Source organism: Hemiscyllium ocellatum, chromosome 19 (genome assembly GCF_020745735.1).
Source record: "Hemiscyllium ocellatum isolate sHemOce1 chromosome 19, sHemOce1.pat.X.cur, whole genome shotgun sequence".
Taxonomy (NCBI): domain Eukaryota; kingdom Metazoa; phylum Chordata; class Chondrichthyes; order Orectolobiformes; family Hemiscylliidae; genus Hemiscyllium; species Hemiscyllium ocellatum.
In genome coordinates, this window is record NC_083419.1 from 5,197,502 (window position 1) to 5,221,774 (window position 24,273).

General features: G+C 45.1%; 1 protein-coding gene across 1 annotated transcript in view; it reads left to right on the forward strand.

Annotated features, from left to right (window-relative positions):
* Positions 1 to 7,191: 7,191 nt before the first annotated feature.
* The window catches only part of LOC132824844 (carboxypeptidase M-like), an 81,422-nt gene continuing 64,340 nt past the window's right edge, over positions 7,192 to 24,273 (forward strand). The window contains exons 1-2 of the mRNA XM_060839621.1: positions 7,192 to 7,245; positions 7,414 to 7,594. Coding sequence (XP_060695604.1) covers positions 7,429 to 7,594 — 166 coding nt within the window. The 5' untranslated portion in view covers positions 7,192 to 7,245; positions 7,414 to 7,428. The remainder of the gene's footprint in view (positions 7,246 to 7,413; positions 7,595 to 24,273) is intronic.

Sequence of the window (24,273 nt, forward strand, 5' to 3'; positions counted from 1 at the left end):
CAGGTATTCTTTTGAAACCACAAGTTTTCAGAGTGTTGCCCCTTCGTCAGGTCAGGTTTCTTTATCACTTCACCTGAAGGGGCAGCACTCCGAAATCCTGTGGTTACAAATAAACCTGTTGGACTCTAACCTGGTGTTGTGTGACTTCTCAACTCAATTTAGGTAATAATCTGCCTCTCTGATTTTGCTTCCAAAGTGGATAACCTTACATCTATCCACATTACATTGCATCTGCCATGCATTTGCCTACTCACCCAGCCTGTCCAAATCACACTGAATCATCTCTGCATCCTCCTCACAGCTCACTCTTAGAGATATTACATTTATTTCCCTCATCTGAATGATTAATTTATATGGTGAATAGCTGGGGTCCAAGCACTGTTGTCTGTGGCATCCCACTGCCTGCCATTTGGATAAAGACCCACCTATCTCTACTCCTTATTTCGTGCCTGCTAACTAGTTTTCTATTCAAGTCAGTACACTATGCTAAATCTCACACATTGAAATTTTACAACTAATCTCTTAAGTAGAACTTTGATAAAAGCCTTCTGAAAATCTAAGCAAAATTCACCCATTGGCTCTTTCTTATCGACACTAAGAGTTACATCCTCAATTGTGAGAAACGAGGCTCACTCACTTCAATAATTTCAGTCCGAGACAAGATCTGAATCTGTAGTGTCATTTATTTCGCTCTTGCAAGAGTGTGTGGTGTCTACTGTGTACAAAGGCAGTCACACACACACACACTGAATTCAATTTGTACACATTCTTATGAAATTTGTTTCCCTTCTCTCCTCCCATTGCTCCTCCCCTGTTTACATCTCCCACTTCTCTAAGACAGGCGCCCATTACTCTTGTTTATCTCTTGCCTTATCTGGCCCTGTCTGTGACAAAATGCTTATTTCTGGCCTCACAAGGCCGTTTGACCACCTCCCTCTGTGGTCCATTGTTAGGGATATCCTCCTCCACTACCATCCGTTTCCTTTACTTATTATGACCTCATGACTTCTTGATTGTGGTTTGTTCTTGTTTTTGCAGAAGTGGGAATTAGATGTTTATAACTACTTTTTGTACAGACATATCTAGCTTAACCACTCCCCTCACAGCACCTTATCTACTTGTCTGTAACATCTACCATTATTTACAGGCATATTTCATTTTTGCGTGCACATTTTAGCTAATACAAAAACAATTATGTATTTCCTTCACATAGTTTTCATTCTTGTTGACTCAGCTCTTGGCTGAAACAATTATACACTGGTGTGAGTTCATTTACCTTCCAGAAGTAATTATGATTGCAGAAGTAACACTACTTTACCTATATCCCACATCAATGATTTCCAGAAGATTGATCAAGTATAATTTCCCTTTCATAAATCCATGCTGATTCTACCTGATCCTCCCACTATTCTCCAAGTACTCTATGTAGACTATCAAATTTTCCTCACTATCAATGGCACCTTTGGTAATATGCACCTTTGTGATTAGATTAGATTCCCTACAGTGTGGCAACAGGCCCTTCAGCCCAACAAGTCCATACCGACCCGCCGAAGCGCAACCCACCCATACCCCTACATTTACCCCTTACCTAACACTATGGGCAATTTAGCATGGCCAATTCACCTGACCCGCACATCTTTGGACTGTGGGAGGAAACCGGAGCACCCGGAGGAAACCCACGCAGACACGGGGAGAATGTGCAAACTCCACACAGTCAGTCGCCTGAGGTGGGAATTGAACCCGGGTCTCAGGCACTGTGAGGCAGCAGTGCTGACCACTGTGTCACCGTGCCGCCCTGTCACTTCTTACTTTGATTTTCCAATCTGCCCTCCATTGTGCTATCATTGGAGAGATCTCAACATTAAATTTCTATGCAATGTCCAATCACTCTGAGTCTGCTGCTTTCCTTCAAGGCTATCATCACTGTTAGGATTGTGCTGGAGAAAGAATTTTTGAGAATGATCCCATACTTTGTCTGAAAGCACATACTGGGACTCACCAGCCCTCTGCTTGGATTCTGACAAGCCTTTTAGAGCATTATCAAAGTGGGTGGCACGGTGGTTAGCGCTGCTGCCTCAGAGCGCCAGAGACCCAGGTTCAATTCCCACCTCAGGTGACTGTCTGTGTGGAGTTTGCACATTCTCCCTGTGCCTGTGTGGATTTGCTCCGGTTTCCTCCCACAGTCCAAAAACGTGCAAGTTAGGTGAATTGGTCATGCTAAATTGCCCGTAATGTTAGGTGAAAGGGTATATGTAGGGGAATGGGTCTGGGTGGGTTGCAGGTCGGTGTGGACTTATTGTGTCGAAGGGCCTGTTTCCACACTGTAAGTAATCTAAAAAAACTCTAGCAAATGTTTCCAGCCCATCAGCCTCACCGTCTCCAACTCCTAGTGACTCGCTTAAATGACATAGGCAAACACTTATAAATATCTTTATGTTGCAATGTTGTAAATTTTGCACAATAGTTACTCTGCTGCAGTTAGACTGGGACTTGGATTCTCCGTATGGCAGGAGCATTGCAACTACTGGAACCATGGCAGTGTCCACGCCCTCCCACTCTTGAGGGATTTCACTAATGAACCTCGACAGGAGTCGGGGCATTACTGGTGTTTTCATTCAGATTGACTGTTCAGCAAGATCACACCAATGTTCACTGAAGGCCAACTGACACCAAAGATTGGAATGCAGACAAATCCAATTATCTCAGTTGGCTTAATGACTGGTTTGTGATTCAGAATGATGCCAACAGTCCAGCAATCCCTATATCGCTAGCAGTTCCCGTGAAGGACCCTCAAGCTCATACCTAACCTAAGGTCCAATGCCCTCAAATTAAAGAGCTATTGTTCTCTAAAAGGAGAGATGAACTATGGTAGCTTTAACCTCATTTTAAATCAAATCTCCTCTCATTATGGGTGGGACCAGATTCTCCCAATCAATGCTACGTGGAAGCCATCTCCCGATCCCTCACACACACATACACACACACGCGCTAACACAGTAATCCAGTCAACTCCACATCAAACATGCCACTGTAGTCAACCCTTCTCCCTAGCACACACTTGCACCCCCACACTAACACTGCCATCACCCACTCCCCCCTATAGACACCCACACACGAACACTGTCATCACCCACTCCCCCCAATAGACACCCACACACTAACACTGTCATCACCCTCTCACCACGATAGACACCCACACACTAACACTGTCATCACCCTCTCACCCTGATAGATACCCACACACTAACACTGTCATCACCCTCTCCCCCCAATAGACACCCACACACTAACACTGTCATCACTCACTCCCCCCAATAGACACCCACACACTAACACTGTCATCACCCTCTCACCCTGATAGACACCCACACACTAACACTGTCATCACCCTCTCACCCCAATAAATACCCACACACTAACACTGTCATCACCCACTCCCCCCAATAGACACCCACACAATAACACTGTCATCACCCTCTCCCCCCAATAGACACCCCCACACTAACAATGTCATCACCCTCTCACCCCAATAGACACCCACACACTAACACTGTCATCACCCACTCCCCCCAATAGACACCCACACACTAACACTGTCATCACCCACTCCCCCAATAGACACCCACACACTTACACTGTCATCACCCTCTCACCCTGATAGACACCCACACACTAACACTGTCATCACCCTCTCACCCTGATAGGCACCCACACACTAACACTGTCATCACCCTCTCACCCTGATAGACACCCACACACTAACACTGTTATCACCCTCTCACCCTGATAGATACCCACACACTAACACTGTCATCATCCTCTCCCCCCAATAGACACCCACACACTAACACGGTCATCACCCTCTCACCCTGATAGGCACCCACACACTAACACTGTCATCACCCACTCACCTAAACAGACACCCACACACTAACACTGTCATCATTTCTGATTTTTATTTCTGTTTTTATTTCTGATTGCCAGCATCTGCAGTATTTCACTTTTATTTGTATAATGTCAAACTTGAACTGCTGTTACTTTTATAGCTTATGTGAACGGAGTATATTACTGAAAGAGAAACCGCTGCCCTATGAACCAGGATGGGCACAGTGTGTGATGATAACGTTAACACAGGGAGTGGCAGAAAGCCAGCATGGTCAGGATAACACATCGCTGGACTTGGCAAAGTGTGGGTCAGGGGCTGAAAGGTCCAGGGCAGAACCTGCTCTTCTCTCCCTCTAAACCAGCCCTACCCTCCTTAAGGAATGACATGGAGGTGCTGGTGTTGGACTAGGGGGGGACAAGTCAGAAGTCACATGACATCAGGTTATAGTCCAACCAGTTTACTTGAAATCACAAGCTTTCAGAGCACTGCTCCTTGGTCAGCCGGAATGACCAAGGAGCCTGACCTGAAAAGGAGCAGTCCTCTGAAAGCTTGTGATTTCAAATGACCTCTGACTCTTTAAGGAATCACAACAATGATGAAGCCTTGAAATGGGGTCACCGGAGGAAATGTGGCATGGGGAAAGTATTCGGTGTCAGTGGTAGTGACATCGACACCATAGCGATGTTGAGGGAGATGGATCTGAGCTATGTTCCTTTACCGCCTCAGAAATCCCTCTCAGTAATTTCTGAAGTAATCACAACTAAATTTTGAGATTAATTTTAGACAGAATGTCACATTAGTCTTTGTGTAACTTCTTTGTTTTTCATCTGAACGCCTCAAATTTTTCTAACCAGAAACTGAGCTGGATAAAATATAACAGTTGCACAAGCAGGCCAGAGGCAGAAATCAGAAGCTTAACAAAATTGCAGTGGTTCATGAAGGCGACTCCCGCCCACCTTCTCCAGGGAAAGGAGAAGTCCCCACAGTCCCTCTCTCTCATTACAGAGAGACGACTGATAGAGAGTTTAACCTGAGGGTCACCAAATCCCAGGTAAGAGGAGACATTGAGGAAAGCTCTTCCAGGTACACATAGCTCTCTGTGGAAAGGAGTTCCAAAGACTCAGAACCCTCTCACAGAAGAAATTCCTCCCCATCTCAGTCTTAAATTGGTGCCCTTTTATTCTGAGATTGTGCCCTCTGGTCCTACCATCTTGCACAAGGGGAAACATTCTCTCAGCTTTTACCCTGTCAATCCTCTTAAGAATCCTGAGTCAATAGATGAGAAGCTGGAAGAATACAGCAAGTCAGACTCATCCTGACAAAGGGTTTCAGCCCAAAACATTGACTTTTCCGCTGCTCAGATGCTGTCTGACCTGCTGTCCTGTACTTTATCTGCTTCACATCCATTGAGTCTAACTTCCACTCTGCAGTCCTTACTGTCCATTAAGAATCCTCTATGGTTCAATGAGGTCACCTCTCATTCCTCCAAATCCCAGTGAGTAGAATCCCAACCTGCTTGACCTTTGCACGTACGACAATGCGTCCATCCAGGTCAACCTTCTCTGATCTCTCTCCAGTGAAATTGTTCGAGAACCCAGGATTCAAGAGGTAAGGGCAGAAATGTTGGATCAGCCATGGTCCTATTGAATGGTGCAGCAGGTTCAAGGGGCCGAATGGCCTATTCCTGTGCCTATTTCTTATGGGTAACATCAACCAGCAGCAGGAATTGACCCTACGCTGTTAGCATCACTCTAGATTGTAAAACCATGCCCTCCAGCCAGCTGAGCTAACCAACCCCCTACCTTTCTAAGGGTAACTAGGAACAGGCAATAAATACTGGTGCAGCCAGCGACTCCCACATCCCAGCAGTAATTAAAAATTAATAAATGACAATGGAGGCGCTGAAGTGTTATAAACACAGAGAATACTGGCGAACCTCTGTGGGTCTGACAGCATCTATGGGACAAACTCCAGTACACCTCTCCTTCGGAACCTTGCCCTGCTGAAGAACAGTCACACTGACTCGCAATGTTAACTCCACTTCTCTCTCTCCACACAAACGTCAGCTTCAGAGTCGACTCAGACTCCCACCATCCAGAAATTTGATTTTACTGAAGTGTCCTTTTTGAGGTGTAATGTGGTTTTGTGCCAGGAATCCAGACACCCAGGTAACATTCTGGGAACCCCTGGTTCAAATCCCATCACGACAGATGGTGGAACTCAAATTCAATGAAAAATAGACTCTGTAATAAAGAGTCTAATGATGACCAACAATCCATTGCCAATTGTTGGGAAAGCCATCTGCTTCACTAATGTCCTTCAGGGAAGGAAAGTGCCATCCTTACATGGTCTCAGACTCACAGCAATGTGGTTGATTGGTAACTGTCCACTGGATCATTAGGCTTGGGCAATAAATGTTGCCTGGCCAGAGATACCTGCATCCCTTGATTGAACTAAAAAAAATGAAGTTACACACAAATTAAAAGTGCTGAATCGAGGCCATCCATCTAAAATGACGTATAAGTCCCAGTATGGACTGGAGTGGACAATGACAGGAGTTAGTTGAAAATGTGTTGCTGGTTAAAGCACAGCAGGTCAGGCAGCATCCAAGGAATAGGAAATTCGACGTTTCATCAGGAATGATGAAGGGCTTATGCCCGAATCGTCGAATTTCCTGTTCCTTGGATGCTGCCTGACCTGCTGTGCTTTAACCAGCAACACATTTTCAACTGTGATCTCCAGCATCTGCAGACCTCATTTTTTACCCAATGACAGGAGTTACACGAGTATAGCCCAACAGGTTTATTTGCAATCACAAGTTTTTGTAAGGCTGCTTCTTCATCAGGTGCTGGGCGACTCCTGACTTTCCCCGTCTGAAATGTTGACTTTCCTATCCTCCCTGGCCTTGAATGTTTCCAGCATGCTCTTACAACATTCCCTTCTGATTTGCAGCACTGGCTGTATGTTGATAGCATGAGGTATTATTATCGAGCTGGAGTTGGTGCTGAAGGGGGTGACTGTACAGGGGGAAGAGCTGAAAGATTACACCTATTCATGACACTGTCATCCTCCCTATCCCCCACGGGCAAGCCCAGATACCCAATCCCAGAGACAAAGGCGGATTCAGGGGGTGGGTGCAGACAGCAGGATCCCCCTCCTGTGCTGCTGATTGGCGTTCAGCTGACGGTGTAAAACCAATTGGAACTGTTCAATGGCTCTTTCTGCTGTCCATCAAAAAGGCCAATGCCTGGTGGCCAATCGGAGAGGCGCCGTGTGCCTTTCAAAGCGATAAATAACAGAAACTGCTCAGTAATGTGAGCTCTTGTGTTTATTTCAGGCATTTGGAGAGATTCGTTCACGTAAGGAATGGGTCTTCCCTGGTTACCCTATAGCGCGTGCATTCCTCGTCTTAGAACTTAGCGAAGGGTCTAAACAGTTTTGCTGTTCAAAAAAAAGATCACGGATATTTCTCGAAACTGAATTTTGACAGTGGCTAGATTTGTAATTGATGTTACTGTTTCTTTCAGAGAGCCTTTTGAAAGATGCTCCGCACCTTAAAGTTTTTGTGGATTTGGATAATTATTCCCCAAATTGCTGCACTGGAATTTAAATACCACAATACAAAGGAACTGGAGTCGTTTTTACGAGATATCAACACGAACTACTCATCAATTACCCACCTCTACAGTGTCGGGACATCTGTAACTGGTGGGTTTGTACAGAAAACGCTGAGGGGGGTTTGACTGAGTGTGTTAGCAATGGGTTTACAAAAATTACTTGTAATGTTTTGTTGCACTCTGCGAGAATTTCAGTTCTCTGCAAAAATACTTCTTTGCAAACTGCCTACATTTCGAAATATGCCAAGTAGTCGCTTGCGAATTTTGTTTAATGACTTGCATTAACTTATCATTTTAAAGTCAGCGCTCAGTTTCACTTGGAAGAGAAAGTTGATATGTGATGGGAATGTCAATGCTCCAGTCTTTCAAAGCAATGGGTTTGAATCCCATTACATTTGAATTCAGTATGAGGGTTTATAATAGTCAGTCTGGTGCCCACCTAACTATTTGTGACTGGTTTTTAAAAATCCAGCTGGTTCACTTCATTTTTAAGGAAGTCATGATTTGGAGATGCTGGTGTAGGACTGGGATGTACAAAGATGAAAGTCACACATCAGGCTATAGTCCAATAGGTTTATTTGGAAGCTGTAGCTTTCAGAGCACAGCTCCTTCACCTGATGGAGCACCACAACCGCCTGATTGAAGGAGCAGCGCTCTGAAAGCTAGTGCTTCCAAATAAACCTGTTGGACTATAACCTGGTGTTGTGATTTTCAACTTTTTAAGAATGGAAATCTCTCATTCTTATTTGTTCTGTATTTGTCTTCTTAACTATCCTTTGGGGCAATTAGGATAGGCAATAAATGCTTATCCAGCCAGTGACACCCACCTTCTGAGGCATCTAAAAGGAGTCTTATCACTGAGACCAGTAAGAGCCACAGAGAATTCAATTAATTTCCTGTGATTAGATTAGATTAGATTAGATTAGACTTACAGTGTGGAAACAGGCCCTTCGGCCCAACAAGTCCACACCGACCCGCCGAAGCGCAACCCACCCATACATTTACCCCTTACCTAACACTACGGGCAATTTAGCTTGTCCAATTCACCTGACCCGCACATCTTTGGACTGTGGGAGGAAACCGGAGCACCCGGAGGAAACCCACGCAGACACGGGGAGAATGTGCAAACTCCACACAGTCAGTCGCCTGAGTCGGGAATTGAACCCGGGTCTACAGGCGCTGTGAGGCAGCAGTGCTAACCACTGTGCCACCGTGCCATATTTCTGTGATCTGTGGCATATTTGTAGAACTGACCGAGGTAAATAATCCCAATCATCGTAGTGTCAGAAATCTTAAGAATTGTAACTGCACAATGCTGTGCAAATGCACACTGCAAATAAACCATGCTGTGCAAGTGCTATTCATCGAACTGTTTTGTATATGTGGGTAGGGTAGGGTTCCCTGGTTGACAAGACTCTTACCTTTTGGATGCTGTATTGTAACTGATCTCACTGGTTTAATTTTAATGATCTGACATAGCAACATTCCCCATGATTACAAATGGCTCCTTTACACTGTCCTGCAATGTGTTCCAACTTAGTTACAATCAACTCAAATTCTCCAGAGTAGAACCTGTTTGCAATTGGGCACTGACTTTTTTTTGTATAAAGTTTATTTTTCAAGTCTGTGGCATATTTCTGATTAAGACAATGTATGGTTTACTCATTTAAGTGTTGGATGTTTTCTAATCACCTGTTCAGAGACTTTGAACACCCCCCCCCCCCCCCACCCCACCACCACCCCAAAGAAAAAGCTCTGGAGCAGGTGGGAATTGAAGCTTTGTCTCCTGACTCAGAGGCAGGGATACTACCACTATACCACAAGAACTTTTTTAATGTCAGTGGATTGCAACCTGCTTTATTTCTTTGGTGAGGAGGTGCTGGTGTTGGACTAGGGTGGATTAGCTCGGAAGTCACAACAGCAGGTTATGGTCCCAACCTTTCAGAGCACTGCTCTTTCATCAGGTTTCTCCTTGTGATTTCAAGTAAACCTGTTGGACTATAACCTGGTGTTTGACTTGTGACCTTGTTTGCTGCTTGTTTAAGGACCTTACCCTGCCATGCCCTCTTTGAGTAAATTCAGTGGCAGTTTTGGAAGTAGACAACTGTAAAATAAATGTGATTCTTTTTCTTTCCCTGAATTGCACCTGTTTAACATCCCCTCTAAATATTCCTCCATTTAGTTGACAAACAGCAGCAATTTTCTAACTCCTTTTGGAATGTAGCTGAAAGGTATGTAGCAGAGACAGGCTGTACGCAGGACAGCAACACTTAAGGGTATGAATGACCTAACCATCCAATGGTTAGCAATAGTTGGTGGTGGCAGGGGATTTGGAGAACATGGCGGGGTGTAGAGGAGAGCAATACAACAGACGTTGAGGGGAACCCGACACAGTTTACTTTGCCTGGGAGGATTGAAGAAGGGGTGAGGGTGATGAGATGTCAACATCATGAGAGAGAGGGAGTAACAAATGTGCTTGGGCCAAGGAGTCGAGGTGAATCAAGAGTAGCTTTATTTGTCACTTCTACCATGTACAACTGATACAGTAAAAAATGACAGCGTTCCTCCATGACCAAGGTGCTGCATGGACAGCACAAACCACACTATCATACACAGGATGACATAAAGTGCTTAAGAAGGGGAAAACGCAAGACAGCACAGTAACTCGTGTGGACGGCACAGTGGCACGGTGGTTAGCACTGCTGCCTCACAGTGCTAGAGACCCAGGTTCAATTCCCACCTCAGGCGACTGACTGTTTGGAGTTTGCACATTCTCCCCGTGTCTGCGTGGGTTTCCTCCGGGTGCTCCGGTTTCCTTCCACAGTCCAAAGATGTGCGGGTCAGGTGAATTGGCCAGGCTAAATTGCCCATAGTGTTAGGTAAGGGGTAAATGTAGGGGTATGGGTGGGTTGCGCTTCGGCGGTTCAGTGTGGACTTGTTGGGCCGAAGGGCCTGTTTCCACACTGTTCGTAATCTAATTCCTGACACGTCAGGACAGGAATTGAACCCGGGTCTACAGGCGCTGTGAGGCAGCAGTGCTAACCACTGTGCCACCGTGCCGCCCACAATGGTGGTGTACAAATTAGTGTAATAAAAGAATGCTGACTAATAAACATTGCATGACTTCAAATTACTGCTAGAACAAAGAATTTCAGATGGGAAAGTATCCAGTCTTGCGGTGTTAAGGAGCCTGATGGCTCAAGGGGAGAAACTGTTGCACAGTCTGGCTGTGAGAGACCGAATGCTCCAGTACCCTCCACCAGATGGCAGGAGGGAGAAGAGTTTGTCAGGGATGTGAGGTCTTCCACAATGCTCCTAGCCTTGTGGATACAGTGTGTGGTGTAAATGGGATGGGGAGAGGGGGACAACATGGAATGGGATGATTTGAGGGAGAAAGGGATGGATAGCGCATGAGAAGCATGGAATGGGAAGCTTGAAAGGGCATTGCTCGGACATTTGAAGTACTGTTACAATGAAAAGTAAAGTGGGCAGAGTCCTCCACCCCAGGAGACAAGTGGTAGTTTAATCTAGGGCAAGGTGAGAGGTCCTGAAGGAGTCCTTTGTGGGAACATCAGACAATCTGGGAATTGAACCCACTCAGATGGCATCAGTTTGCATTACAAACCAGCTGTCCAATCAACTGACTCCCAAAGGTATTAACTTTACTGCCAATGTTTTGTTAGTGGTAAAAATAACTAATCAGTACAAAAGGTTAGCTTTTCAAAACCAAAGTACAAGCATCCACAAATAGGTTTATCTTGGCTATAAGCTACCAAAATATATTCAATGTTTAATATTTATCATTGAGGGAGAAAGTTGAGAAACATTGTAGAGTTATTTTGCTAAGAAAGTAAACCGATTATATTTGGTAATGAATGATTTTAAAATCAGCAGCTCTGTCCATGGTCCAACTCTTTGTAGATGGTCTCTTGGAGAAAGGGTTTAAAGTCTGAAACTCATGGCACATAACTTAAAAGCACTTGATCAACAGTAAGATTAATTTACCACCAATTAAGTCTTAAACTATGACATACAAAGTGCAAATGAGAATCAATAGATTGAAGTTTCTGTACAGGTGTCTCCTAAACAGACTGGCGCCAACATGAAACCTGATATTCCTTGTCACCAGCTGATGCCCAGAAAACTTTTTAACATCCTTTTGTGGGATGTGGGTGTTAATGGCTGTCCCAGCATTTATTGCCTGTCCCTAGTTGTCCTTGAAGATGGTAATGAGTGGTGGCCTGGAATTGCTGCAGTTTAGTTGTGCTTCTCTCTTGTCGCTTATTTGTCCTCTTGAGTTTTACAGCCCTGAATGTTTGAAGTGGGCTGTTACTTCTACCAATCCTGATATACATTTGTTTCGCTCTCGCGCTCGCTCTGGCTGTGTTTAATCGATGTACTTATTTTGAAGTGCAGTTACACTGCTGCCTCACAGCACCAGAGACCCGGGTTCAATTCCCGCCTCGGGCAACTGTCTGCGTGGGTTTGCTCCGGTTTCCTCCCACAGTCCAAAACTGTGCAGGTCAGGTGAATTGGCCATGCTAAATTGCCCGTAGTGTTAGGTGAAGGGCTAAATGTAGGGGACTAGGTCTGGGTGGGTTGCTCTTCACAGGGTCGGTGTGGACTTGTTGGACCAGGAAAGCGAAAATCATGGAGGTGGAGGGTGTGGGTGGAGTCCCGAACGTAGGTGGGGAGTTCTTGGATGAAGGGGGACAGGACCATGTTGAGGTCTGCAGAGATGAGTTCTGTAGGGCAGGAGCAGGCTGAGACAATGGGTCGGCCGGGGCAGTCAGGTTTGTGGACTTTGAGCAGGAGGTAGAAACGGGCGGGGTTGTGGGACTATGAGGTTACCTCGACACGGTCCTGTCCCCCTTAGTCCAAGAATTTCCCACCTACGTTCGGGACATCACCCACGCCCTCCACCTCCTCCATATTTTCACTTCCCCGGTCGCCAACGTCTTATCTTCACCATGGACATCCAGTCCCTGTACACCTCCATCCCCCAACACGAAGGACTCAAAGGCCTCTGCTTCTTCCTTTCCTGCCGCACCAACCAGTACCCTTCCACTGACACCCCCCTTCGACTGACTGAACTGGTTCTCACTCTGAACAACTTCTCTTTCCAATCCTCCCACTTCCTCCAAACCAAAGGAGTAGCCATGGGCACCCGCATGGGCCCCAGCTATGCCTGCCTCTTCGTAGGATATGTGGAACAGTCCACCTTCCGCAGCTACACTGGCACCACCCCCCCACCTTTTTCTCCGCCACATCGATGACTGTATCGGCGCTGCCTCATGTTCCCACGAGGAGGTTGAAAGTTCATCCACTTTACCAACACCTTCCATCCCTACCTTAAATTTACCTGGAACATCTCAGACTCCTCCCTCCCCTTCCTAGACCACTCCATTTCTATCTCAGGCGACCGAATCAACACAGACATTTACTATAAACCAACCGACTCCCACAACTACCTAGACTACACCACCTCCCACCCTGCCCCCTGTAAAAATGCCATCCCATATTCCCAATTCCTTCGTCTCCGCCGCATCTGCTCCCAGGAGGACCAATTCCAATACCCAACAACCCAGATGGCCTCCTTCTTCAAAGACTGCAATTTCCCCCCAGACATGATTGACGATGCTCTCCACTGTATCTCCTGCACTTCCTGCTCCTCCGCCCTTGAGCCCCGCCCCTCCAACCGCCACCAGGACAGAACCCCACTGGTCCTCACCTACCGCCCCACCAACCTCCATATACATCACACCATCCGCCGTCATTTCCACCACCTCCAAACGGATCCCACCACCAGGGACATATTTCCCTCCCCTCCCCTATCAGCGTTCCGAAAAGACCACTCCCTCTGTGATTCCCTCATCAGGTCCACACCCCCCACCAACCCAACCTCCACTCCCGGCACCTTCCCCTGCAACCGCAGGAAATGCAAAACTTGCGCCTACACTCCTCCACTCCCCCCCCACTTCCCTCCAAGGCCCCAAGGGATCCTTCCATATCTGCCACAAGTTCACCTGTACCTCCACACACATCATCTATTGCATCCGCTGCACCCGATGTGGCCTCCTCTTTATTGGGGAGACAGGCCGCCTACTTGCGGAACGCTTCAGAGAACACCTCTGGGACACCCGGACCGACCAACCCAACCACCCCGTGGCTCAACACTTCAATTCCCCCTCCCACTCCACCGAGGACATGCAGGTCCTTGGACTCCTCCATCGCTAGACCATACCAACATGACGGCTGGAGGAAGAGCGCCTCATCTTCTGCCTAGGAACCCTCCAACCACAAGGGATGAACTTAGATTTCTCCAGTTTCCTCATTTCCCCTCCCCCCACCTTGTCTCAGTCCCAACTCTCGAACTCGGCACTGCCTTCCTAACCTGCAATCTTCTTCCTGACCCCTCCGCCCCCACCCCCACTCCAGCCTATCACCCTCACCTTGACCTCCTTCCACCCATCGCATTTCTAACGCCCCTCCCCGAAGTCCCTCCTCCCTACCTTAGCCTGCTTGGCACACTCTCCTCATTCCTGAAGAAGGGCTCATGCCCGAAACATTGATTCTCCTGCTCCTTGGATGCTGCCTGACCTGCTGTGCTTTTCCAGCAACACATTTTCAGCTCTGATCTCCAGTATCTGCAGTCCTCACATTCTCCTATATGAAATCTGTAACCCATTCCAAAAAATGAAAGACTTTACAACAACCTAGGCTTGTTCAAAATATCATTTCAGCTGCATAACACTAATCTTTTGCTATAAATTGTCTTCTCCTTCTCCACACCTACATGATGGAGCAGCACTTCCAAATAAACCTGTTGGACTATAACCTCTTGTTGTGATTTTTAACTTCTATTGGAAGAATGTTGTGAAACTTTAAAGGGTTCAGAAAAGATTTACAAGGATGTTGGCCAAGTTGGAGGATATGAGCTACAGGGAGAGGCTGGATAGGCTGGGGCTGTTTTCCCTGGAGTGTTGGAGGCTGAGGGGTGACTTTAAAGTTGATAAAATCATGAAGGGCATGGATATGATAAATAGACGATGCCTTTTCCTTGGGGTGGGAGAGTCCAGAACTAGAGGGCATAGGTTTAGTGTGAGAGGGGGAAACCTTTGCTCATGTGGTTTGGGAGGGTTTAACCTAATTTGGCAAAGGGTTGGAAATCAGAGCTATATATCTGAGAGGGGGTGGTTGTAGATGCAGTGACAGGATGTAATGAATCTATCGGGAAGGTTTCTCTCATGATGAAATAAAGGGATTGGTTAAAGTGTCTGCTTTAACGCAAGGAGTGTCAGAAATAGCCATGAACTTTGAGCGTGGATCAGTATTTGGGGCTAGATGTTATGGCCATAAGAGACATGGGTTTCATAGAGGCAGGAATGGTTGCTAGATGTTCCAGGGTTTAGAACATTTAAAAAGACCAGGGAGGGTAGAAAAAGAGGGGGTGTAGCATTGCTAATCAGTGCTTCATAGCTACAGAAATGAAGGTTGTTGAGGAAGCTTTGTCTACTGAGTCAGTATGGGTGGAAGTGAGGAATAGCAAGGGAGCAGCCACCTCATTGGGGGTTTTCTATAGACCCCCTAATAGCAGTAGAGAGAGATTGAAGAACCGATAGGCCAGCAGAGTTTGGAAGAATGTAGATGTAGCAGGGTGGTTATTAGGAAAATTCAAGTCACCCGTATCGACTGGAACCTCCTTAGTGCAGATGGTTTGAATGGAGCAGTTTTTGTCAGGTGTTCAGGAGGGTTTCCATACTCGGTATGTAGACAGACTGACGAGGGGAGAGGCCATTTTGGATTTGGTGCTCGGCAACGAGCCAGGACAGGTGTCAGATCTCACGGTGGGAGAACACTTTGGTGACAGTGACCTCACATTTACTATAGCCTTGGAGGGGGAAAGGAGCAGTTACTGAGGGAATATATTTAATTAGGAAAAGGGAACTATGAAGCTATCCAACAGCAGTTGGAAAATATAGACCAGGAGCAATTGTTCCACAGGGCATAGCAGACATGTGGAGACCATTTAAGGAGCAGTTGTTGAGTGATGCATGAATTTCTTTCTCTGAGACAGGTAAGAAGAGGTATGAGTAAGGATCCTTGGATGACGAGAACAGGAGCTTTTAGTCCAAAAAAAGGCAGCTTACGTAAGGTGGAGGAAACAAGGATCTAGCAGAGCTTTAGAGGATTACAGGCTTGCTAGAAAGGAGCTCAGAAATGGACTGAGGAGAGCCAGGAGGGGCACGAGAGGCTTGGCAAGAAGAATTAGGGAGAACCCAAAGGCATTTTACTCATACATGAGGAATAAGAATGATCAGGGAGAAGGTAGGACCGATCAGGGTTAGCGGAGGGAACATGTGTGTGGAGTCTGAGCAGATAGGGGAAGCCCTAGTTTATTTGCTTTGGTTTTCACTCAGGGAAGGGACCTAGTTGTGAATGCAAACTTTGAGGAGCTGGGCTTGAACAGATCAAGATTAATGAAATTGATGAGCTGGACCTTTTGGCAAACATTAAGATTGATAAGTCCCCAGAGCCAGACCAGATTCTTCCTAGATCGCTCTGGGAAGCAAGAAAGGAGGTTGCAAAGCTGCTGAAGATATTTGCTTCCTCATTCTTCACGGGAATCATACCAGAGGATTGGATGGTTTTCAAGAAAGTAATAGGAAGCAGAGTCTTTAGGGACATTTAAGCAACTGCTGAACATGTACGTGGACAGCAGTGAATTGAGGGGTGTGTAGGTTAGGTTATTTTACATTAGGATTAATCCTTGGCACAACATCGTGGGCCAAAGGGCCTGTTTTGTCTTGTACGTTTTTATGTTCTCTATATAAAAGGGACTTAAGGGGCAACTTTTTCAGAGGCTGGTGCGTGCGTGGAATGAGCTGCCAGAGGAAGTGGAGGCTGGTACAATTACAGCATTTTTAAAAGGCATTTGGATGGGTTTATGAATATGAAGGATTTAGTGGGATACAGGCCAAGTATTGGCAATTGGGACTAGATTAATTTAGAATATCTGGTTGGCATTGAAGGGACTGAATGGTCTGTTTCTGTGCTGTCTATCTAATCTTGGCACAAGAATCAATTTCACTCCAATTCTCTCCAGTGTCAGGCTATGAATATTGCCATCCAGGTCCAGCTTTTAATCCTTGCTCAATGTGCAGTGACCAAATCTTCCAACTGGAATCAATAGATGTTGACTTACATCTGAAATTCTTTGGCTTGGTTCTTCTTGTCAACTGCAACCAAAGGTCACTGACCAATTAAAAGATCCCCACTGCTAGACTGACAGTCAGTGAGTCCAGAAAGAGTGATTCTTGATCTATTGGCCAAATGGGCTCAATTGATGAACTCCTGCTTGAATACAATGGAGGTAACTATACATAATTGTAAATATTCATGGTACAAAGTTTCAGACACTAGATTAAGGCCGAGTTTAGGGATTTCCCCCATCAGCTGTTGTAACCTTGAGGATTGGTGGAAATCCTGTTTATGTGCCTTCTGCTGAAGTTGCAGAAGGTTATCCACACTTTCTAGAAAACATCTGCATTATTCAAACCATCCACAAGATTTTGTTTAAGTCTGTTATTTCCACTCATTATGTCCATAGCAACTTGCAACCCCCTATCTTTCTATTTATTTCAGTTTTGGGTGAATTACAGGGGCCCTTGGCCAGGATCCTGTGGAAGATGTCACTGACTACTTTTTTCCTCCTTTATTACCATTCATTTCCAGCCTCAACAGCCAATAACAGAGCTATTAATCACTTCCTCATGTATTTCAAGGTCTTGAACTTTCCAACTTGGAAAAGTTGCTTCAGTTACCCATCCCAAGAACACTCCTTTGTTTTTTTTTTGGCATAATCTGGAGACTGTCTGCAATGAATCATGGCCAACGGGTCTGTTCCTATGAGACTGATGTACTGCACTTTATTTAACAAAAACATTACTATTTGCCATCCTTTAGACCTCGAGCAATACTTCAACTTGTAGGAAACTCTAACCTAACCAATGTTGGATTTCCTTATTATTTAAAGGCTTCCTGGACATATGGATCCAATGGTACAACAGATATAGAGTTTATTTGTAAAATTAGCTGTGTATCACAAACCACTTGCCTCTAATGTACCAAGACTAATATTTTCTCACTTCTGATGAAAATGAGAATAACCCATAAGTTATATTCTATCCTGATTCTCTGTAATCTTGTCTCCTATATTGCATTGTTTACTCATCATCCAAATTGGGACCATCGAATGGATCTGTGGCTTTGAAAAATATTTAATGTATAATTCAGTTTTGAAAATCCAATCTACTTCAGTGTCACTAGTTTTGATGCAAGTGTTTGAAGTTTTGGGACCCACCTGAAAATATTGGTGCCAGGAGGCATCTCTATGCCCATGCCAATGTTAATCCTAATGCCAGCTATATCCACAAGGTGACAGAACAGGACAGAAATCCTACTTTTACCCCCATTTAAGACCAAATAAATCAGTTTAAGAGCATATCATGGGGTGGCCTTTACATTTTTAATCTGATGGATAACTTGCCTGTGCTTTCAGAATGATGAGCTGAAGATGGGGAGTTGAAGTGGGAATTTATCAATTTACCATTACGTGGTAAATGGTGTCAAAGAGAGACTTCGCACTTAAAATGTGGTGCCTTGTTGTTGCACAGGTGTGAAGGGGAAAGAGTACCTGGAGCTTGGGTCTTGAAAAGAGCCAGTATCCACTGGCATTGCCAAGGACAGTTGGTCAGTCATCAACTCAGGAGCAAAGTTCCAGCTGGCAATGGGAACACGTCTGTTGATTTGGGCCCCATGGTAGAGGGGCAATGTCCTCTGAAAGGGTGTTCCCCAGACATCTGGAAGAAGTCATAGAATTCTGACAATGTGGAAGCAGGCCATTTGGTCCATTGAGTCCACACTGACCCACCAAAGAGCAACCCAACCTCCTACCCCCACCCCTGTAACCCTGCATTTCCTGTGCCTAACCCACCTAGCCTGTACATCTTTGGACTGTGGGAGGAAACCCTCACAGACACTGGGAGAATGTGCAAATCTCGACAGTTGCCCAAGGCTAGCATCAAACCCTGGTCCCTGGTGCTGAGGTAGCAGTGCGAATCACTGAGCCACTGTGCTGGTCCAAGGTATGAGAGAAAAGAGCAAGAAGATAATGAAATCAACACTCCAAAGCAAGTTCCACCTTTGGTGGCCAATATCTGGGTGATTAAGGACCAGTGCTGTGGAGATAGTCACAGGTCTGTGCCACACATTGTCAAACTCTCCACACACCTGGTCACTGTGACCTGTCAGTGGATTCAGATTCATCTGCCCTCAAATCGCTTCCATTTCCCCCTATGGACCTGACCATAGAATCATAGTCATAGACATACAGCATGAAAGCAGACCCTTCGGTTCAACTTGTCCATGCTGACCAGATTTCCCAACCCAATCTAGTCCCACCTGCTAGTGCTTGGACCATATCCCTCTAAACCTTTCCTATTCATATACCCATCCAGATGCCTTTTAAGTGTTGCAGTTGTACTAGCCTCCACTTCCTCTTGCAGCTCATTCTATCCAGGCACCACCCTCTACATGAAAAACTTGCCCCTTAGATCCCTTTAAAGTTTTCCCCCTCTCCCTAAACCTGTGCCCTCTAGTACTGGACTCTCCCACCCTAGGAAAAAGACCTCGTCTATTTATCCTATCCATGCCCCTCATGATCTTATGAACCTCTAGAAGGTCACCCCTCAGCCTCTGACACTCCAGTGAAAACAGCCTCCTCCTATTCAACCCCTCCCTATAGCTCAAATCCTCCAATTCTGACAACATCCTTGTAAATCTTTTCTGAACCCTATCAAGTTTCACAACATCTTTCTGATAAGGAGACCAGAATTCCATGCAATATTCCATAAGTGGCCTAACCAATGTTCTGTACAGCTGCAACATGACCTCCCAACCCCAGTACTCAAAGCTCTGACCAATAAAGGAAAGCGTGCCAAGCACCTTCATTGTCGTATCTACCTGCAACTCCACTTTCAAGGAGCTATGAACCTGCACTCCAAGGTCTCTGTTCAGCAACAATCCCTAGGAACTTACCTGTATAAGTCCTGCTGAGATTTGATTTCCCAAAATGCAGCACATTTATCTCATTTATCTAAATTAAACTTCATCTGCCACTTAGCTCATTGGCCCATCTGATCAATATCCTGTTGTAATCTAAGGTAAACTTCGCTGTCCATTACACCTCCAATTTTGGTGTCACCTGTAAACTTAATAAATATACCTTATGCTCACATCATGATCATTAATATAAATGATGAATAGTGGACCCAGCACCAATCCTTGTGGCGCTCCACTGGTCACAGGCCTCCAGTCTGAAAAACAACCCTCCACCATCCCCCTCTGTCCTCTACCTTTGAGCCAATTCTGCATCCAAATGGCTAGTTCTCCCAGTATTCTGAGATCTAACCTTGCTAACCAGTCTCCCTTGGGGAACTTGTCACACACCTTACATCCGTATAGATCATTTTTACTGCTATACCCTCTTCGATCCTCTTTGTTAGTACTTCATAAACTCAGTCCAGCTTGAGTCAGATTTCCCATGCACAAAGCCATGTTGACTATCCCTAATCAGTCCTTGCCTTTCCAATACATGTACATCCTGTCCCTCAGGATTCCCTCCAACTTGCCCACCACCGACGTCAGGCTCACTGGTCCATAGTTCCCTGGCTTGTCCTTACCACCCTTCTTAAACAGTGGTACCACATTAGCCAACCTCCAGTCTTCAGGCACCTCACCTGTGACTATCGATGATACAAATATCTCAGCAAGAGGCCCAGCAATCACTTTCCTAGCTTCCCAGAGTTCTCGGGTACACCTGATCAGATCCTGGGGATTTATCCACTTTTATGCATTTCAAGACGTCCAACACTTCCTCCTCTGTGATATGGACATTTTTCAAGATGTCACCATCTATTTCCCTACAGTCTATATCTTCCACATCCCTTTCCACAGTAAACACTGATGCAAAATACTTGTTTGGTATCTCCTCCATTTTCTGCGGCTCCATGCAAAGGCTGCCTTGTTGATCTTTGAGGGGCCCAATTCTCTCCCAAGTTACCCTTTTGTCCTTGATATATTTGTAAAAATCCTTTGGATTATCCTTAACTCTATTTGCCAAAGCTATTTCAGGTCCCCTTTTTGTCCTCCTGATTTCCCTCTGAAGTATGCTCCTACTTCCTTTATACTCTTCTAAGAATTCACTTGATCTATCTTGTCTATATCTGACATATGCTTGCTGCTTTTTCTCAGCTAAACCCTGAATTTCTTTTAGTCATCCAGCATTCCCTATACCTATCGGACTTTCCTGTCACCCTAACAGGAATACACTGTCTCTTGACTCTTGTTATCTCATTTCTGAAGGCTTCCCATTTTCCAGCTGTTCCTGCCAGGCCCCCTCAATGTTATTCAGGTAGTCTAGACCCAACCTTTTCTTTAAGGTAAATGTCAGATATTGTGTTCCAGATGAATTTGATTGGTCAAACTATTAAGCAAAACAATTTATTCAAATGCTATAGTTAATGGGCAGCAAAAGAAGCACTTGGAATAAATTAACTCTATTGGAAAACTTAACAGAATAATAAATGCTGTAACTACTGCCAATTAACAGTTCCAATATAGTAGCATCTCAAACACACCCTTGGCAAAAGGGCAAATTCAGAAAACACACGGTGTCTCATTGCAGTTCTCCAATCCTGAAGGAGAAAACATCAAAAGACATCTTGGGGAGTGTAGCAGCGAGGAGAGGTCCAATGTCTTCCAACTCCTGCTGAGACTCTGGCAACAACTGACTCCCATCCTGGAACTGACAGCTTGGCCACACCCACTTAGGCTGCTTCTATTGGTACAACCTTTTCAAAAAAAAACACTGAGGCCTCAAGTTTTATTTATCTTCTCATTGCTCGGCACCTGTTCCCCAAACTCTCAAGAAAGCAGGAGAAAACACATGTTAAAATGACAGGATCATTACACCACCAAGGATAAGATGGAGACCTTACTGGCAGTTCGTACAATAACCCAGTGCATCTCAAGTTGCTACCCTCTGCATTTAACATCAGACAGTCTCCCTGGGAAATTGGGCAGCGGCTATTGTCTCCAATGGACTGCACTCCATATCAAGGTATTATTGATCTCCATAGGCTGGGTGACCTATCAACTGGAAGGTTCTACATGCTTATGACCACAAGAACATCTTCCATGTGTTCACTTCCCTGGCAAAAGCCCTGACTCATTGCGATAGGCAAGGCAGTGGTGTTATGATAATGTCACTAGCAATCTAGAATCCATGCTGAAAAATGTGTTGCTGAAAAAGTGCAGCAGGTCAGGCAGCATCAAAGGAGCAGGAGAATCAACGTTTTGGGCATAAGCTCTTCTTCAGGAAATCTAGAATCCATGGCCAATATTCTGGGATATATTCAAATCCTGCCACTGCAGATTACAAGCTTAGAATTGAATAAAATCTGAAAAGGAGGAACAGCCGGTTGAATGGTAGTATGTAAATGCTACATTGAGTCACATTGCAAGGATGGTTTTTTAAACAACATCACTCTGGGCAATTAGGGATGGGCAGTAAATACAGCCCTAGCTAGTGATATCATGTCTGGTGAACAGATTTTAAATCTCCAATTCCAAGAAGCCTCAAATAATTTCTTAACGTAAGGGGACAAAGGATACCCCTTCAAATAATCACTGGAAGCCATTGCCTCCAGTGACACTTGTCTGTTGGGCAATGACTAAGCTGGTCACTGGGCCTCAGATGTAATTTGGTGCCAGTCAGGTGATCCTTTGAGGGTCTCCCTTGGTCTGCTGTGCTGTCCATCATATGGTGCTTCAGAGACGTGGACCTTGATTATTGCAACACCCTGTTGTGACGTCCATCCTTATTGGAATTCACTCTCCTCGGAAAGAGGTTGAGGCCAAAATGCCAAATGTTTCAAGTAGTTAGATACCCTTTGAATCATTTTAGCCCCTACGAGGGTATGGGGAGCAAGCAGGAACAGTGGACTGAGTTGGATGATGAGCCATGATCACAGTGAATGGCTTACTCCTATCGTCTGCTTTATTTGCGACAAGCTCAGTATGTTGCTCACTGGGGCTATAGTGGCTGCTCTCAAACTATTCATTTGGTAGTGAGAACTGTTAAATGAGAATTTTGTGGAAAAGCACAATGTTACTTGTGTTAATTTATAAACAAAAATAAAACTTGGCTATCATGCTGCTTTAGTTCCATTATTGGGGGGAAACCCCAGAGTGTTTGAAGTGAGGGGAACCAAACAGTAAATGTTGGATATTTGAAATATTCAGCAGACCCCAGCCAGCATTTGTGGAGAGAGAATACTTCTAGTACAAGGATTACAACCTGAAACCTCAGGCACTGTTGCTTCTAGTAAACAAGGGCATCAAATTAAAAGTTATCGGAGCATGCAATTGCCAGCAAAAGGTTAGTGGCCAAGATCCGGTTGCATAACATTTGGGGTAATCTAACAGCATGAGCTTGTGGTTAACTGAGAAGCCACAAGTCAGCATGAATAAGGCATTTTCAAGTTGGCAAGTTATGACTAGTGCCACTATGATCTGTGCTGGGGCCTCCGCTATTTACACTCTAATGACTTGGATAAAGAGCAGCGAATAATGTATTGATGTTTGCTAGAAGAAAATCAGGTTGAGAATATTTTTGCTGTGAAGAGACATGGATATTTTATTATCAAATGTGGGGAAGTGAGGTTCCAGTCACTTTGGCTGTATGAATAGAAAAGCAATGTTTAAGGGATAAAACATTTGTAACTGATCAGAGTCTTTGGGGTACTTGTATAACAGTCAGCACATGGGTAAGCAACTTTGCAGATTTTGTCTTATTATAAGAAATCCAAGTAAAAGTATTCTGAAATCTTTTACAGGGTTTTAGTGAGACTACACAAACAGAAGGAAGGATAGATTTTGGATTACAGGTAGTGCAGTGGGAGTTGATGCAATTGGTTCCTCATGAGAGGCTTACCAAATGAGTGGTGGAGTAAGTTGATTCCTGAAGAAGGGCTCATACCCAAAACATCGAATCTCCTGTTCCTTGGATGCTGTCTGACCTGCTGCGCTTTTCCAGCAACACGTTTTCAGCTCTGATCTCCAGCATCTGCAGTCCTCACTTTCTCGTAGAGTAAGTTGGGCCTATATTCCCTCCAGTTTAGCAGAGCTGGAGGTGACCTCCATTAGAGCACTTAAAATTATGATCAAACAAGAACTGCTGGGAAAACTCAGCAGGTCTGGAAGCATCTGGAGAGAAATCAGTTCGTGTTTCGGGTCCCATGCCTCTACCCCAGAACACTGAGGTTGTTTTCCCTGGCTGTGGAGTCTAAAACAAGGAGCACTGTGTCAGGGTCAGGTAGACGGGCAATCATTAAAGACTAAATGTACAAGATTCCAAAATCCAATTTCACATTCACTAAGAATCAAGGTCTGACCAAACACAAAACCACTCAGCCTCTGTGTTTTACATGAGGTTTGGAAACTTATGCAATTACTTTGAATTATAAACTGAATGAGAAATATACTTAAGGCAGGAGGCTCTGCATTTTCATGAAGGAATACTGTCAATATATCTTCTGAAATTCTTCCCTCTTTTGCTCTCCGCACAAGGCCTTTTAATGCTTTCTAAACCATAGTTACAGCATGGGAAGTGATATCTCTGAACTCTGATCTGAACACTGCATGCTA